Below are 17,149 nucleotides of genomic sequence, written 5' to 3'. Positions count from 1 at the left end.
AGAAATGAATATACGATTTCTACGATTTCATTCATTTCGTATACGACGCAAGTGTGACGCAAACGATCAATATACAACATTGTTATAGTTGTATACGATTTCACCGATTTCCATCATACCTTTAGGTAGCAAGCTCGATTTAGCGGATTCATATACGACGTGAAGCGACGATTTCCACGATTTAAAGAAATCATATTTACGATGCTAGCGAACTTGCAGCTTGACACTAAGAATGTATGTTTTTTTCACGATTCTATCCGATTCTGTGCGATGCTACCGATAGTATCTCGCACCTTTTATGATCGGAGACGACTATATGAAACAAAATCGCAATTGAAATTTTATTTGGCATGAAATACGATTTTACGCAATCATTGTCAACAAATATACATATTATTATACAATTCTGATTAAATATATGAAAATATACGATTTTTTCCACACAATGATTTACGATATGTGGTTGGCTGGGTCGTCACCTCGCTGAGTGTGTTCCATCAAAGACGAGCTCCGAAAGGCGCCTGGGGTCCAATGGACCCCAGGTATCCCTTTTAGGGTTAAATAACCAATATTTTAAACGAATCACATTAAATAAAACAGAATATAATTATGTAGTTTAACATTGAGTGCCAAGAGACGTAATCAACGTAAAAATGAGGCATTCATTTATTATTATAAGTCTGTAACAAGATATCTTGTACCTTGATTATTATATTTTTTATCTTCCGCAGCAGTTCGATTGTACGAGACGCTTGGATCGATGCATTTGACATTTCAGTGCTGTAGTGTTTACTGAATATTGTTCCCACAGTCACCTAGATAACCAAACGGGGCCGTTCATAAACCACGTAGACTTTTTGAGGGGAGGGGGGGGGTTGACCAAAGTCTACGCTCCATACAAATTTCAAAATTTTTGTATGGAAAAAAGTCTACGAGGGGGGAGGGGGGATCTGAGATGGCCAAATTTTGGTCTACGTGGTTTATGAACAGCCACAACAGCATTCAGAAATCGACACATTTCAAGTATCCCCAAACATCCTTATGCACAATTTATTTAACATAGTATCATGATTCCATGACAAATAAAACAATTGCTTAACGGATCTTCGACTGAGAATGAGTAGATTACCTGAACAGATGCTATGAATGCACCATGTCCATGTCCAAGACCATACCGCACCACAAATTGTCATACATTTTAAAGATTGATAATTAATAATAAAAATAAAAACATATTCATATCATGGAAACAATATCTTCAATAAGGACCAACACTTTTTGGCCGCATTCGATACAAGTTTTCTCACCGTGCGATAATAATACTGACAGCGAAATCAGAATGGAAAACACGTGTTTTGGACTGAACAGCTATTGAAGTATAAGGCGTTGTTCAGTTGATTACCACGTGCTGTGCTTATTCACCACTGCTGAACACAAGTTCAGGAGTGATCATTATTGAGTCATGGGAAGATTATGTTTTGCTTTGGGTGCTGCATCTCACCATCTCTAGGATGGCGCAGATAGGAAGGCATGCGGCTGGCAATCGACAGATCTCGAGTTCTAATCCGGATTTAGGTAATTTTATATGTAATTCTTAACTCATAATAGGTGTTCTCAATATAAGAGCAAATAATTACTCTCGTGAGAGTTCAACATTTTTGCATTTTATTTATTTTCAGTCATTTTTGCCAAAGCCGAATAACAACTTTTCTGTGCATTTGTAAAACGCTTTGAACAACAAAAAATTAAGTTGGTGCACAACATGATGCTTAATAACTTCTCCAAATTTGTGTGAACAAAACCCGAACATAGGTTGTACGTGAAAATAATTCAAATGTTATTCAACATGATGCTGAATTAATTAGTCATAATGGTGCCTGTTAAATGAGTGATTGTTAGTTGGGCAACTTTCAGAAATGACGTTTAGAGGTCGCCCCGGCGAGATTTTTGGAAATCGGCCATTTTTCGTAATAAATATTATACAAACATTTTTATCGTACAAAAATTGGCAATATCCACCATTTTTATTTTTTTTACAGCTTGATATAGATCTTGGAAACTACTTGGGAGAAAATAATAAACTACATGTTTTGCAGGAAACTTTTGATACTGAATTTTTTAATTTACTCATATTTGTCACTTTTTGATATACTATGAATTTTACCCATCGTAAAAAGTATCTCAACCTAATGCTAGTTTAAAACAATTTCAATGAAAATATAAGAAATTTTATGCAGAAAAACTTTGCCGAAGACAGCATGGCATTTTTTTTATCCGTTAAAAAGTTATTCTCGATTTACTTTTTGGTAAAATATGAATTTTTGAGTAACAATAAGAACTGCCCAAAAACACATACAAAGTAAAACATAATGTATGCTCAACAAGTTTTTGTCTTCAATGTGTTCAGGAATTCTGGTGATATCAATAATTGATTTTTAGGTTTTGTAATTCAATCCCTTCATACAGAAATCATCTAGCAAAGAATTCTGAAAAAGCTAGAACTCTCGACAAGCTTTGTACTGCCTATTTTTTAATTTTTTTATGCAATTCAGTGTCATAATTTCAATTTTATGCCACTCATTTTAGTATTATAATGACCAACTTTTCCGTACCGGTTCATTATGCAACTGAAATGAGTTGCATAATGGAACATAGTTGCATAATTTTCATAATGCAACTCATTTGAGTTGCATTATGAACATTATGCAACGCAAATGAGTTGCATTATGAAAAAAAGTCATTGCATAAAATTTTGTATGAAGCTCGTTGCAAAACTCGATTTTTCAGCACTCTTCGTATTTATCCAACTCGGCAAGCCTCGTTGGATAAATGTACGACTCGTGCTGAAAAAATCAACTTTTTGCAACTCGTGACATAAATAACTATTAAGATATTCTCCACAAAATGTTGAGTCATATTTTCGCGTTTATCTTAATTTGCTGTCGAGTTTTTCAATTATTTCTCCGCACGAAGTCGCATAAGTCCTGGACCAGTGAATCCGATCCGATACATGTGAAAAAAAAAGATATACTCTTGACAATAATGGCCAAAATTAAGATTTCATAACGACATGTTAAATGTTAAGTACACTCAGACGCAGACGATTCGTGGGTTATAACTTTTGTCACAAAACTCGGTCTACGGCGAAGTTTTCCAGGACATCTGAGGCTTTACTTTTGCATAATCGGTGACATACTTTCAGAGTAATTTTATTCTTTTACTAGCTGTTCCGGCAAACGTCGTACTGCCTGCCTACTTTGTTTTTGACATGCAGCTCTGGAGGAAAATTGCCCGAAAAATGTAATTCCAAATTTTCCCGATTTTGTTACTTTCCCGTTAGATTTTCCCAATTATTTTTTCGTACGAACACGTCGGAGCCCTGCACGAATGCAACACTGAAAGAATGGTGTCGATCCGTTGGCCCGTTCCCGAGCCTATTCGTGACATACAAACACCATTCCATTTTTATTTATATAGATAAGGAAAATGAAAAAAAGTAAGTTTTCCAAATATAAAATCGAATACACATTTCAATCGCGATGCGCAAAGTGTAGACATAACTGATCGCGCAAAAATTTTGTACAGTCACTCAGGACCCGAAAAGGAATAAATAAACCCTTGATCTGGAAAAACGACCTCTATGACCCATGCTAATGTATAAACATGCAATAGGTATTTTCCAGGAATTCTGTGTAAGAAAATATAGCGATTTATGATCAAATCTTTCCAGTCTCGTGTATTGTACAGAATTTACAGCAATAATTACTGAAAAATCTGTACCTTCCCAGGTGTACATACATATCTCGACTTGTGGTAATACTTCTTCGTGACCCGTTTCGAAAAAGGATATCGAGTGAAATATACTGTCATGTATACTGTACATTGTGGTCCGAGCTATAATCTACCACACGGTGAGTGCCATCGGCCTCATCCAGAGTGTACTGTCCTTTTACGACATCTCCGTCGCGGTGTTCCCACTGGCTCTTGTGATCGTGGGTGTGGCTATCCTTAACTCCATACTCAAACTTGTACTTCGGGTGCGAATGATGGTAATCCTCGTGATGATGACCGTGATCTACGGCAAGGTATCTTGCGGAGGCAACAACGGCCAAACAGACAACCAAAGCGATGATCTGAATGAATACAAAAAAAAAAACAAATCTTTTCAAAGGTCAAATTTCGCAAAAACTGTATCTTACCTTGAACATTTTGGATCTCCTGTGAGTGATGGTTGGCAGGCGGAATGCTGGTGGCTGAAATGCTTTTTATGATCTGATGTCAGGTACAATTAGGCAAAGAACTTATATATGCTTCGGTGGGTTTGGTCAATTTTCATTTCCATTTTCCTTCCTTCCTTCAGTTGCCACACCCTTCTGGTGCAGGTTGAGGTAGGTCAGTTTTTCCGTTCCTTTTGCTCTGCTATGCGCATTTAAAATTAACACCAATTTGAAGCGGTTCAAGCTGTCTTATTGTTTACATTGTCAAAAAGTAAAAGGCGAATCTGAGGGGAATTAATGAGATTGATTGAATGAGTTAAGACATGCATACAAGTCCAGTTCAGAAATGTGCTAACAAGAATGTAAATAAGTGAACTACAAATAGTAAAGCACATGAAGAGAGTAAATTTTTAACCAGCATCAGCTTCAATCAATTACACCTTGAGGACCCAAAACACTATATTGTATTTATCTCAGCAAGTCACTTTGGGTTATGTGTAGGTTTCTGTTATTTAATCATAATTGGAAAACCTACAAGCAGTATAAAGACACTGTGTTGTGCTAAACTCAACATCAGTTCTAAACAATCAATCTGTCAAGCAGTATTCGAAACAGGCGATCTAAAATGTTTAAGGTAAGTAAAATCGATTCAAGAACTCAACCCCTTATCAAAACTGCATCAACTCCGTTCAGATTATCGTCCTTGCTGTCTGTTTGACCATTGTTGCCGCCGCTCCCTACTACGGAGGAGACTACAATCATCATCATGAGGATCATCATCATTCGCATCCTAAGTACAAATTCCGATATGGTGTTAAGGATGGGTACACCCATGATCACAAGAGTGCCTGGGAACACCGCGACGGAGATGTGGTGAAAGGACAATACACTCTGGATGAAGCCGATGGCACCCATCGTGTGGTTGATTACAGCTCGGACCACAAGTCTGGATTCCAGGTGCACGTTCAGCGCAACGGAGAAGCTCGTCACCCACACGGAACGAGCTACGTAAAAATCGATCAACATTACTAATATGAGAAAGACTGAAACACATCAATGTTTCATTGATGCATTGAGAATAAGACTGCTACAAATAAACACACTTATATGGTCATAACTAAATTCAAAAAGTTTTATTATATCTTCAGATGGCATCAGCAAAAAAAAGTTTCACAAATTTGTAGGTGGTACAGTCCATGATCGCTGTTATGAGGATTCCCCTTTCCCATTTGAGGGGACCAGAATCAAAGGGGTGTAAGTGACCATTTTGCCGATTTTGAGCTGAGCATATCATAAAATTCTTCAGATTTGAAGCTTTCAGGAACTTTTTTAAGATTGTTTCTACGATGTTTGAAAAAATTACAATAAATCAGTGAAAATTGGGTTGATTTTGAAACTCCATACATTTTGTATGGGATGAAAAATTAGTCAAAAACTTTAAACCTCATTTACTCGAAAGTGGGTTTTTGTCACTTACACCCCTTTACTTCTAACCCCCTCATTTGTAAGTAATCCAGTAGGCACTGGGTGGGATAACAAGAGAAAGTCGAAATACGCGTATCTGTCAAAGATAAGCATTAGAGGCGGAATTAAAAGGAACAAAACTAATTACACTCATTCGAAGTACAAAATCATAGTTTTTCCTTGATATGAACATTTTTTGTATTACTTGGATTTTAACTGATAAAAATTCACAATTCAAAAATAAAAATATCTGAAGCATTCAAAGATTACTTTTATTATTACTACTGGAATACCTTCTTAGAGGTTTTCAGAATTTTCAGGAAAAAAATCTTCAAAAACTTTGTCAAATTCTTCTAAAAATTTTGTGATTGACGAACTTCGTCCCAAATCGTATTCGGAGTAGGCAACACCCTCTGAGAATACAATGAAACTTTCTTAACTTTCTTAAACTTTCTGACTTAATAAAGTGGCTTACCTAGTTTCTTCAAAACTTATCGAGATTGTCTTTTAAAAAGGGCTAAACTTTCATTGCCATTTCTTGTCAAATGTGTTTCGTACAAGAAAATGACCTCTTCTAAAAAAATGTTTGTAGGGGTGTTTATCACGAAATAAGTAAGTAAAATCCAAATTGTGCCCTTTACCAAGAAGCATTTTTTAATTTTTTAAGTTAATGAATAAAAAAATTCTTTTTAATTGCGATGAAATTTTGTTTAAGGATAGGTAACTATGTACCCTACCCACCGCCCATACACCACAAGATAAGCAGTTTTTCCAACAAAAACTTTCTCATGTCCAAATAGGTCCAAATATTTTTTTCTCTGTGTCTTTTGTTATCAGGAACTAAACAAGTGAAAGCCTTCATAAAAAAAGACAATTACACCGTCTTCGACGTTGCAGCCTCTACAGACTGAACATTATTAACATTTGACAACGTGGTGACCCAGTGGAGAGTTTTCCGTTTGACGAAAAGTTTTCCCCGACTGGAGCGGGAATCGACCCCACACTCCGAGGCTTACGAGACACATAAACAACTGACGCCACTGACCGCTCGGCCACGAATCCCAGAATTTAATGATAAAGAATTATTTAGCATATTTTGACTTATTTATTGAATCATTAAGAATGTTTATTTTTTATTTTTGAAAAAATACTTTGTTACAAATGTAATCTCTTAGAAAACGGTTTGCGGCGAAATTCATCGTTTCCTAAAATAATTGTTGGCCGCGCCAACTGGAGGGATCGTCTTCCGAAAAAATGAACCAACGCACACTTTTGGCTGGTTAAAATTTCCTTTAATATAATGATAGGGGGTTAATATGGGGTTTTGATACAATCAATTTCACCTTACGTTTAGTGCCTCCTGCAATCTCTTCTACCTCGACTCTGCTGATTGAAGCCTCCTTCGTATTTAGGTTAAGCTGCATGTAATATTAGGTTTTAAACATTTAGGATAAGTTTTTAATCAATTCAAATGCATGTTTTAGGTTTAGTTCTTACCCCTTTGCACTCAATTTAGCCCAACAATCTATGAAGTTTCCAAACCATAGAATAATGAATTGGGCACGATTGCGGACCGGGAATCAAAGGGAGTAATATTGATCTAAATATAACAAATATTAAATTCTTCGAATTGATCCAACAAATAGTGGGTAATTACTTCACTCCTCACCAATCTTCAGCACTGATAGCTAAGTATTCCAATAGAAACTAGTAATAATTTTACCAATTGTAGATTTCTCACTGAACATCAACATGAATCAGCATTCTTCTGTGTTTTTCTGCTCTCTGTCAAACCAATGACCACGTCAGCTACCTATTCGGACAATGGAACGTCATTTCTACCGACGGTCGACGAACCAAGGTGATGCGATGGTAGGTGCGTATCGCCCGAGGGGCGCAACACTCCCCCCCGGTACGCGGACCTGGCCTTCCGGTTCCGCTTACTCCATCTCGCGCCGAACATCCAACACCGCCAGCTTCACGGTTGGTCTCTCGTAGATTCCATGCAATGTTTGCACGGTAGCCTTACGAGTTTGTCTTCCACTGCTGGTTACTCCGATGACCCGTCCTTTGGGCCAACAGCTTCTGGGGTGCTCAGGGTCCACAATGACTACTACGTCACCCACTTGGAGAGGTTTCGCCTGCTCATGCCATTTTGTACGACGGGTTATGTCGGGTAGGTAGTCCCTAACCCATCGCTTCCAAAAGAGATTCGCCAACCATTGGGAGGTTGGGTGACCTCGCCGTAGTGCAGCAGTATCCGCATCAACCAGAGACAAAGGTTTGGAACCGTCCGATGAACCCAACAGGAAGTGATTGGGGGTTAACGCTGGTGCTGCTTCGTCATCAATGGGCACGTGTGTCAGAGGGCGTGTATTCAGCACACCTTCTATTTCCGTCAACGCATTGCGCAGCTCCTCATCAGTTGGTCGTCGCGCATGTAGAACTTCCATCAGGTTTCGCTTGACCGATTGGATGAGCCTCTCCCAACTGCCGCCCATGTGGGGCGCCGCCGGTGGGTTGAACTGCCAAGCAGTAGATGAGGTGACAAACTCACGCATCAGCTGGTTCTGATTGACCGCTTCCATGGCTTCCTGAAGCTCCCGGTTTGCGCCCACAAAATTGGTACCCCTGTCGCTGTAAAAGCTGACCGGTGTACCTCTACGTGCCGTGAAGTTCCTCAATGCCATTATGCAGGAACTAGTTGTCAGAGAGTGCGCTACCTCAATATGAACGGCCCTTACCGTTAAACAAGTCAGTAGAACCCCCCATCTTTTCTCGACCCTTCGACCTACCGTTACCTCAATTGGGCCAAAATAATCCACCCCTACGTGTGCGAATGGCCTTGTGTACGCAGACAGTCGGGCCGCAGGAAGATCTGCCATTTCCGGCGGTTGAGGAAGAACGTCACGGTTTTTGCACCACTGGCAGCTTCTACGAATCGCAGTAAGGGCTTGTCTCAGGCGGAAGATGCTGTACTTCTGGCGGACTTCGTTGACTACTATTTCGTAGTTGCGGTGCAAAAACTTTTCGTGGTAATGGACTAATATTAATGATGTTACTGGATGCTTTGGAGGTAGAATAACAGGATTCTTGGCGTCACTGTGCAAATACGCGCACACAGTGGTTCTCCCCTTCATCCTCATTACACCGGATTCGTCAACGAACGGGCTCAACTTGTAAAGTGGACTCGTCTTTGGAATACGCTTGATAGTGGATTCTTTCGTCTCCAGCGCTGCGACTTCGTCCTGGTACACATCTTGTTGCGCTTGCCGGTAATGGTGTTCTTCCGCTTCCCGAAGTTCTTCACTAGATAACGGTCCAGTTCTGAGTGGATGCTGACTACGACGACGTTGAAGGTTCAAGCAAAATCGAAGGACGTATCCAGTCACCGCTAGCAATCGCCGCCAACTCGAAAATCTTCCCACATCTATCGCAGGTTCGGGAACTTTGAAGTGGAGCAATAAGCTGGGTCGCATTTCTTCCTCAGTGGAAAGCAACTTTTGCGGAAGTGTTGGCCAGTCTTCTTCCGCTTGCATCAAGAATTCTGGTGCTTTGAACCACCTACTACTCGCAGACAAGTCGATCCGATCTCGCCATCTAGTCCCATCATCAGCAACGTTAGAACGAGTCGGAACCCATCTCCACTCACGGACGTCTGTCGATTCCTGTATTTCGCTTACCCTTGACCCGACGAAAGCACTGTAACGTTTATGATCAGCTCTTAACCAGCACAGAACGTTTCGGGAGTCAGTCCAGTAGGTACACTTGGAGATATTTACCGTCAGATTTCCTATAACGTTCTTCGCCAATCTACACCCGAAGACTGCTGCCTGCAGTTCTAATCGTGGAATGGAGGTGTACTTCAAGGGTGCTACGCGAGTCTTTGCAGCAATCAGCGAACATTCCACTTGATTCCCTTCTACGAGTCGCAAGAACACTGCCGCTGCCATTGCACTTTCGCTTGCGTCAACGAATACGTGAATTTCCACGGAAGCTGCGCCCAAAGATGAAACAACTTGCCGGTAACACCTAGGAATCCGTAATTTCTCTACCTCTGGTAGCAATTGCAGCCAGTCACGCCACTTCTCGAACAGGTTGTCGGGGATTCGTTCGTCCCAGTCAACGTTAGCACGCCAAACCTCCTGTAGCAAGATTTTCAACAAGACCAGGAAGTGATCGATGAGACCTAGAGGGTCGTATATGGTCATCAGCGTCCGAAGGATCTCCCGTTTAGTAGGGCAACGACTTCCATCAAGCAGCGCCGAATCAAATCTGGTCCAGCATATTTTATATTTGAACACGTCGTCTTTCGTATCCCACCACATTCCGAGGATTTTTTGACTCGCCATCTCCGCAGATATGTTCAGGTCCTTTTCCGTTGACTCGTCCCCATTCATAGTGGAAAGCACCAACGGAGAATTGGAAACCCAATTGCGGATTTCAAATCCACCCTCCATGTGGATGAAACGCACCGACTCCGCCAGTTCAACTGCTTCTTGCTCCGTTTCAACGCTGAAAACCATGTCATCCACGTAGTGCCGTTTTTTGATGACCGCTACCGCTGTTGGATATTCTTCTTCGAATCTTTCGGCGTTCTTGTTCTTCACAAACTGGGCTGTGACAGGAGAACAGCTCGCCCCGAATGTCATTACCTGCATGACGTAGATGCTTGGATCACCGTGTTCGTCGCGGTCACGCCAAAGAAAACGCTGACATTGCTGGTCCTCAGGATTGATGTCGACCTGATGGAACATCTCACGGATGTCGGCACAAACGCCTATTCGATGCTCACGGAATTGGTACAGGATGCCCACAAGAGACGCTAACTGGTCTGGGCCAGTGAGGAGCACCGAATTCAGTGATATCCCGTATGCTTGGGCGGCAGCGTCCCACACAATCCGGACCTTGCCTGGCTTATTCGGATTGTATACCGGAAAAATAGGCAAGTACCATACCCGCTCGTATGTTGTTGACAGCTCCTCCGACGTTAGCTTGCGGATGTAGTTTTTCGACCTGTATTCCGCAATCTTTTCGTGCAGGATGTTCGCTAACTCCGTGTCCTTCTCCATGCGTTTTTCCAAGCATCTCCAACGACGAACTGCAACTGCTTTGTTGTCCGGCAGACGGATTTTGTCGGACCGCCATAACAGGCCTGCTTCGTAACGTTCTCCGTTGAAGTGAGTGCGAGATTCCAGAAGAGCCATGGCGCGTTCATCGTCCTTAGAAAGCCGTCCGACGTGGCTCGGTTGAACTACCAAACCATCCATGGAGAAGTAATCTTTCACCATCTGATTCAGATGCGTCAGGCCTGGTTCGTTGCAGGAGCAGATGTGGTACGTATGACTGGCTGTACTCGAAAAGTCCTGCGATTCCCAGCCACCGTATACAGTCCAGCCAAGATTGGTTTTGACGGCGATTGGCTCACCCATTTTGCCTTCACGACTCCTTCGCACCAGCATTAGGTTGGCATGCTTCAATCCAATCAGTATTCGTGGACGAACGTTACAATACGAGTCCACGGGCAGACCACGCAGGTAGCCGTACCGCTCTGAGAGTTGGTCCATATCTAGTGACTGGTACGGCAGTTGTAGCTCTTCGACAGTCCTCACATCCTGCAATAACGTCCGCTTTCCATCCTTTCCGCCTATTTCGACGTTGATACTCTGTGAGTCTGATTCGTAGCGGTGGGTACCTCCCGTCCATTTCAGGCAGAGAGGCAGAACTGCTCCAGAAAGCTTAAGATCCTCCGCAAGCTGCTGATCGATGAGTGTCAACTCTGACCCATCGTCTAAAAAGGCGTAACATCTCACGTGCACTCCGTCGCCATACAGAGTTACCGGCAGGTACCGGAACGATCCTGGACCTGTTGATGATTGGTGCGTATTCACATTGCGTTCTTCGTTCTGCTTTGAAGACCCACATCTGTTGGATGTAACACTGCTCGATGCACCGGGTACGGCTAAGTCTCTGTGGAGTAATACGTGGTGCTTGAACGTGCAACCGTTCTTTCCACATTCTCCGGAATTGCAGCCACCTTTATGTTGCCGAAGACACTTGCGACAGAAATTGAAGCCGCGAACAGTGGCCCATTTCGCCTCGTACGACAAATCCAGGAATCTTTTGCATTTTGCCAGACACTTGCAATCACTCTTGCAGGCCGGGCAGGGTTTCGATTCTCCGCTCCCTACGACTGCTGACTGCTGAGTTTGGCGGGCTTGCTGATACCTATCCGTGACCGGCACTTCAGCGTGGGTGCTCACGTACTTCTCCTTACGAACTCCTCTCGCGAACTCCTGCGTCTTGTTTCCACGGCACTGCGGTTCGAAGACCACGTTCACATCCTCCGCCAGGTTGTATATCCACCGGCCAAACGTGGACAGCTTCGCTTTCCGCAACTTCCTCTTGTATCGGGCCCAGTCCAGTCTAATTTGCGGTGGCAACTTCTTCTCGAATTCCTTCATCAACGTCGTATCACACATGTACTGCTTCTCTCCGCAAGCTTCTATCGTAGCACAGAGGTTTTGAACTTCCAGCGCAAAGTCGACCAGCTTGTCCATCGCGTCCGGCTTGATGATCGGCATTGCTATTATTTTCTCCTTTAAGTAGTCGATAATCGTCTCCGGTCTGCCAAACCGCAGCTTCAACGCACTGATCGCTCTTCCCACGGTTTCAGGCCGCATCAAAAAGCTTCGGACAGCGTTGAACGCATCTCCCTTCAAACAGTTCCTGAGGCGAATCATGTTTTCGGCGTCCGTGTATCCACACATGGCTGAAGTATCTTCGTACGTTGACACAAACATCGGCCATTCCTCCGGATTACCGCTAAACTTCGGCAGTTCGCGAGGAACAACTTGACGGGCTGCTAGTTCATCCTTCGAAAGCTTCCTGTCGCTCCGCAATGATTGTTGTCGCTCCGTTCCAGATCGGTTGCTACTTCCACCTTTCGGGACCTTCCTGGTCGAGGTCATTTTAGGCCTGAGATGCCTTCGCCCTACGAGCTCTCCGACGGATTGCGCTCCATCTGCTCTACCATCTCGATCCGCTCCGCTGTCCGTCGACGTCTCTTCGTCACTATCTGATTCGCTACCAGACGCTGAAATTTCGCTCGAAGCCTCGGTTTCCACGCAGTCTTCAGAATCATAATCTCTGGCTTCCTTGTACGACTGCTTGTCCTTTTCACGGATCTCGCTGTGACGCTTCAACCAGTGCTCAACTTTATTGACGACATTCGGCTGATCAACAGCGGATTCGCCACTACCTTCCAGATCAGCCATCTCCTTCAGGACCTCGAACTTCTTCTTCGCCAATTCTCGCTTCCGTTGCATTTCTTCTCGCATCAACTCCTCCTCAGCTTTGATCTGCTGCAGTTCCACGTCCAAACGAGCTTTTGCCGACTTTCGTGATGCTGCTGAAACTACGGAACCGGCCCGGCTCGCTTTCAAGCTTGGAGCTGGCCCTCCGACTGCACCGGCTAGCTCATCGGCCTCTTTCGTCTGCTCGTTCACTCCATCTATCTGCCCCTCCTTCCGATTCGCCTTCTTTGTACCTTTTGCAGCTGCAGCTCGCGTCATCATCTTCCGTGGAATCGCACCTTTGGCTGCCTTCGCGGTATCGCATTTCAAGCAGGTCCAATTGTAGCCCTTGATATCCTCGGAAACACCCACGCACGAGAAATGATGCCACACGTCACATGTATTGCATTGCACCATACGCTCATTGACCGGGTTTTCGCATAACGCACAACTCTTTTCAGCCGAAATGGTGGCTTGAGGGTCTGATTTAGGGGGATTTAGAGGTTTAGAGGTCGAACTGGCGACGATGTCGCTTTTTGAGGCTTTGTTCTGGGTCTGTTTAGACGGGTCTTTGGGGGGTTCTTTATTTACTGACCTTATACTAGGAGGAGACTTCTGCTGCTTACCTTTGGTCTTCTTTGCAGCATCCATACCTGGATCCGACATCGTTCCGGGGTAAACGAAATTTTAATTTGTTGGCCGCGCCAACTGGAGGGATCGTCTTCCGAAAAAATGAACCAACGCACACTTTTGGCTGGTTAAAATTTCCTTTAATATAATGATAGGGGGTTAATATGGGGTTTTGATACAATCAATTTCACCTTACGTTTAGTGCCTCCTGCAATCTCTTCTACCTCGACTCTGCTGATTGAAGCCTCCTTCGTATTTAGGTTAAGCTGCATGTAATATTAGGTTTTAAACATTTAGGATAAGTTTTTAATCAATTCAAATGCATGTTTTAGGTTTAGTTCTTACCCCTTTGCACTCAATTTAGCCCAACAATCTATGAAGTTTCCAAACCATAGAATAATGAATTGGGCACGATTGCGGACCGGGAATCAAAGGGAGTAATATTGATCTAAATATAACAAATATTAAATTCTTCGAATTGATCCAACAAATAGTGGGTAATTACTTCACTCCTCACCAATCTTCAGCACTGATAGCTAAGTATTCCAATAGAAACTAGTTATAATTTTACAAATTGTAGATTTCTCACTGAACATCAACATGAATCAGCATTCTTCTGTGTTTTTCTGCTCTCTGTCAAACCAATGACCACGTCAGCTACCTATTCGGACAATGGAACGTCATTTCTACCGACGGTCGACGAACCAAGGTGATGCGATGGTAGGTGCGTATCGCCCGAGGGGCGCAACAATAATTGTAAAAAGTTTTTCTTCTTAACGCTTTACCCAGAAGATCATTCGTCTCTTTAGAATGTTTATTATTTGAAAAATTAAATTACATAATAAATAGCTTATTACTAAACGACTTGTACGCTACTGAACATTTCAATGTTTTTCAAGAACCTGATAATTTTATCTTTCGCTTGCTTGTTATTACACTAAATCTCGCTTATTGATTACACTAGTTTACAGCATTTTTGAACTCGGTAAGCTGATGATTGTTTTTGGTGTAGAATCATGCCCTGAGTTCGAAAACGCGAGGGAAAAAAATTACAGTAGAGCGGAAATTTTTTCGACTTTCCATACAAGGTTAATGATTTGAAATCGATTTTTGTTCTATTTTTAAGCAACGTCGCTCACTTCACACTTCTCATTCTCCGTAATCAATGCTCCGATTGAGCTGATTTTTTTACTGTTACTCGCCTACATATGATATGTCAAATAAACGTTGAGAAAGAATTTTTAAATATTCATTTTCTTGTTGAAAAAAATACATTTCTTCATATAATTTTGGAAATTTTGCTAAAATTTAAGGAGATCGTCCCCAAAACTCGCCAATATCTTGAATTTCATCAATCTGACCCAAAACCTGTATTCGGATGATCGAATGGTATTATATTCAGCTTTTAATTTATGGAAAAAGATTTAAAGTTAGTTGAACAAAACGCACGATTTTTGAATTTTATTAAATTCCACATTTTAAAAAGTTGTAAAACTCGATATTGAGCTAAAACTCAAAAACTGTTCTACTTTAAATTTTTTGAAACACGGTTTTGAAATCAGCGCTAAATTATGCTTCAAAAATTTTGGTCGTTGACAGAAGTTCACGACTTTCGTTTTATTTTGTAAACTAGTGTTACTTATTCCTAGTTGATCACGTTCAGCCTTATATCGCTGGCACGCAACGAGTACATGGCGAACTGCTATTTTTGTTTGCACATTCCTGGCGGTTGTTTACTAAAAATATGTTTTTTTTTTGTAAAAAGCGCATGTCCCAGACGTAAGCTAGTCAATACTACATGTTCCCTCTTGTTATCTCTATCTACGAATCTTGCAACATTATTTTTAACGATTCGCAGAGTTTTTCTAGGGCTTTGGTGCAATATAAGATGATGCGTTTTTATTGTTTCCATTTGTATTCATCTGGTGATGTCCTAACATGGAACTCAATCAAGAAGTGTTGGGTGATTCCTTCCATAACGCGCTGCGTCTTCGGCTCTTTCTTTACCCGGTGTGCCCGAATGCCCGAGAATCCAGCAGAAATGTACATTTTTACCTGTGATGTCCGCTTCTTACTGTTGAATGTAACAGTTTTTGGATTTTCCTGATTTCAGCGCAGACAAACAGCTGGCTGAGTCGCTAAAAATAACAGATTTGTTGTTGACTTGTTAGAATGATTCGAAGAGCGCTTGGGCTTCAGCTGTAAAAACAGAACACTATTTTGCCAAACTACCTTCATTCTGATATTCGGTCTTATTATACTATATCCCACTTTTCCATCAGCAAGGGATCCATCAGTATACCAGAGTTCGAAATCACGATATTTTTCCTCTATCGTACGTCTGTACACATCGAGTGCAATGTGCGAGGCTTGCCCAGCTATAAGGAACAAACGGTTTGAAATCCCGCTTCAACAGTGCATCAGAACTTCAAACGCACAAATCTCAAGAAGCAAGCTTCACACACTACTGCATTTCATTATTTTGTTCTTGCTCACTCGTAATAAGCTTAACCCTCTAATACCCAAATTTTTGATTTTTATCTAAATATCATTTTTCGTCATCTAAAATCGATTTAAACATGTTTTGGAAGATGATTCTTTTTAATTCTCGATTTTGTGAATTTCAGTTTTTGATTTTTCTAATTTTTATTTTTGAACATCCCTACACTTTTATATTTTTCCTGGAAGCCAATTTGGGGAACGGATTTTTTGAGATGAAAACATTTTGAGATTTTATGATTATTTTATTTATTATTTAAATTTTTTTTCACAGAAAATTTTATTTTCCGTGTAATTTTATGGAAAATAATTTTAGAGTGTATTCGATTCCCTTAAACTATTCAACAAGGATAGTATGATTTGGGAAAAATTTAAAACATGTTAATTGTAGCGATTCAATACAAAATAAACAATGACTTCTAAAAGGTGACTTAAACATCATTTTTTAAATGATTTAAAAAACTTGTAAATACGCTTTAAAAAACACCAAAAACCATTTTGAGATATGCAGAACAGTCCTAAATATTTGCCAAAAATATAAAAAAATGATCTTCCACGACATTACACAAATGAGATTACAAAAATGCTCAAACTATACCCAGTCTAAAGGCTTGGGTATTAGAGGGTTAAAATAATAAGATCAGATGCGCTGGTTTTGTTTACGAAGAGATTTGTGCCCTTGAAATCGTGAGTAGCTGCCAAAGTCGGCCATTGTGGCGGCCATTTTGGGATTCTAACAAGTCTGTCCTTAGCTTTTGCTTTTACCAATCAATGCTAGGGCTTCGTCGATTCCACGCTCGGGGAAGCGTGTTTTTTTTCGTTCCTGAGTAATGATTATTTTTGTGCAAATTAATGATCAAGACGGTCGAAAATCAACCAACATCTGTACAATTTCCACAAAATTGATCATAACTCAGGAACGGGAAAAAACCACATCTTCAAAATTTTACAGAATATAGCTTATGTAGTTCCCTTCCAATGATATTTTTATTAAATTTTTTCTGGACTTCCTAATTAGTTTTTCCGACTTTTCCAACCAATTTT

General features: G+C 41.4%; 3 protein-coding genes across 3 annotated transcripts; 1 reads left to right on the top strand and 2 right to left on the bottom strand.

The window, feature by feature from the left end:
• Positions 1 to 3,866: 3,866 nt before the first annotated feature.
• LOC109399498 (cuticle protein 19-like) lies at positions 3,867 to 4,509 on the bottom strand. The gene is made up of 2 exons (XM_062848350.1): positions 4,200 to 4,509; positions 3,867 to 4,133 (listed from the first exon to the last, which is right to left on the bottom strand). Exons 1-2 carry the CDS (start codon positions 4,206 to 4,208, stop codon positions 3,867 to 3,869), a joined length of 276 nt encoding a protein of 91 aa, XP_062704334.1. The 5' UTR covers positions 4,209 to 4,509.
• A 228-nt stretch (positions 4,510 to 4,737) lies between these two features.
• Positions 4,738 to 5,716, top strand: LOC115270447 (cuticle protein 19-like). The gene is made up of 2 exons (XM_029880177.2): positions 4,738 to 4,851; positions 4,911 to 5,716. Exons 1-2 carry the CDS (start codon positions 4,843 to 4,845, stop codon positions 5,247 to 5,249), a joined length of 348 nt encoding a protein of 115 aa, XP_029736037.2. The 5' UTR covers positions 4,738 to 4,842; the 3' UTR covers positions 5,250 to 5,716.
• A 1,905-nt stretch (positions 5,717 to 7,621) lies between these two features.
• LOC134286697 (uncharacterized) lies at positions 7,622 to 14,345 on the bottom strand. Its single transcript, XM_062848349.1, has 2 exons — positions 14,112 to 14,345; positions 7,622 to 14,054 (listed from the first exon to the last, which is right to left on the bottom strand). Exon 2 carries the CDS (start codon positions 13,640 to 13,642, stop codon positions 7,622 to 7,624), a length of 6,021 nt encoding a protein of 2,006 aa, XP_062704333.1. The 5' UTR covers positions 13,643 to 14,054; positions 14,112 to 14,345.
• Between the last annotated feature and the right edge of the window lie 2,804 nt (positions 14,346 to 17,149).

This window comes from Aedes albopictus, chromosome 2, assembly GCF_035046485.1.
Source record: "Aedes albopictus strain Foshan chromosome 2, AalbF5, whole genome shotgun sequence".
Classification (NCBI taxonomy): Eukaryota; Metazoa; Arthropoda; class Insecta; order Diptera; family Culicidae; genus Aedes; species Aedes albopictus.
The sequence above is the reverse complement of the archived record's forward strand: the minus strand, read 5'-3'. Positions and strand labels throughout refer to the sequence as shown.

Coding starts and splice junctions, on each gene's coding strand:
- LOC134286697 (XM_062848349.1), bottom strand. CDS start 13,642: ATGTCGGATCCAGGTATGGATGCTGCAAAGAAGACCAAAGGTAAGCAG.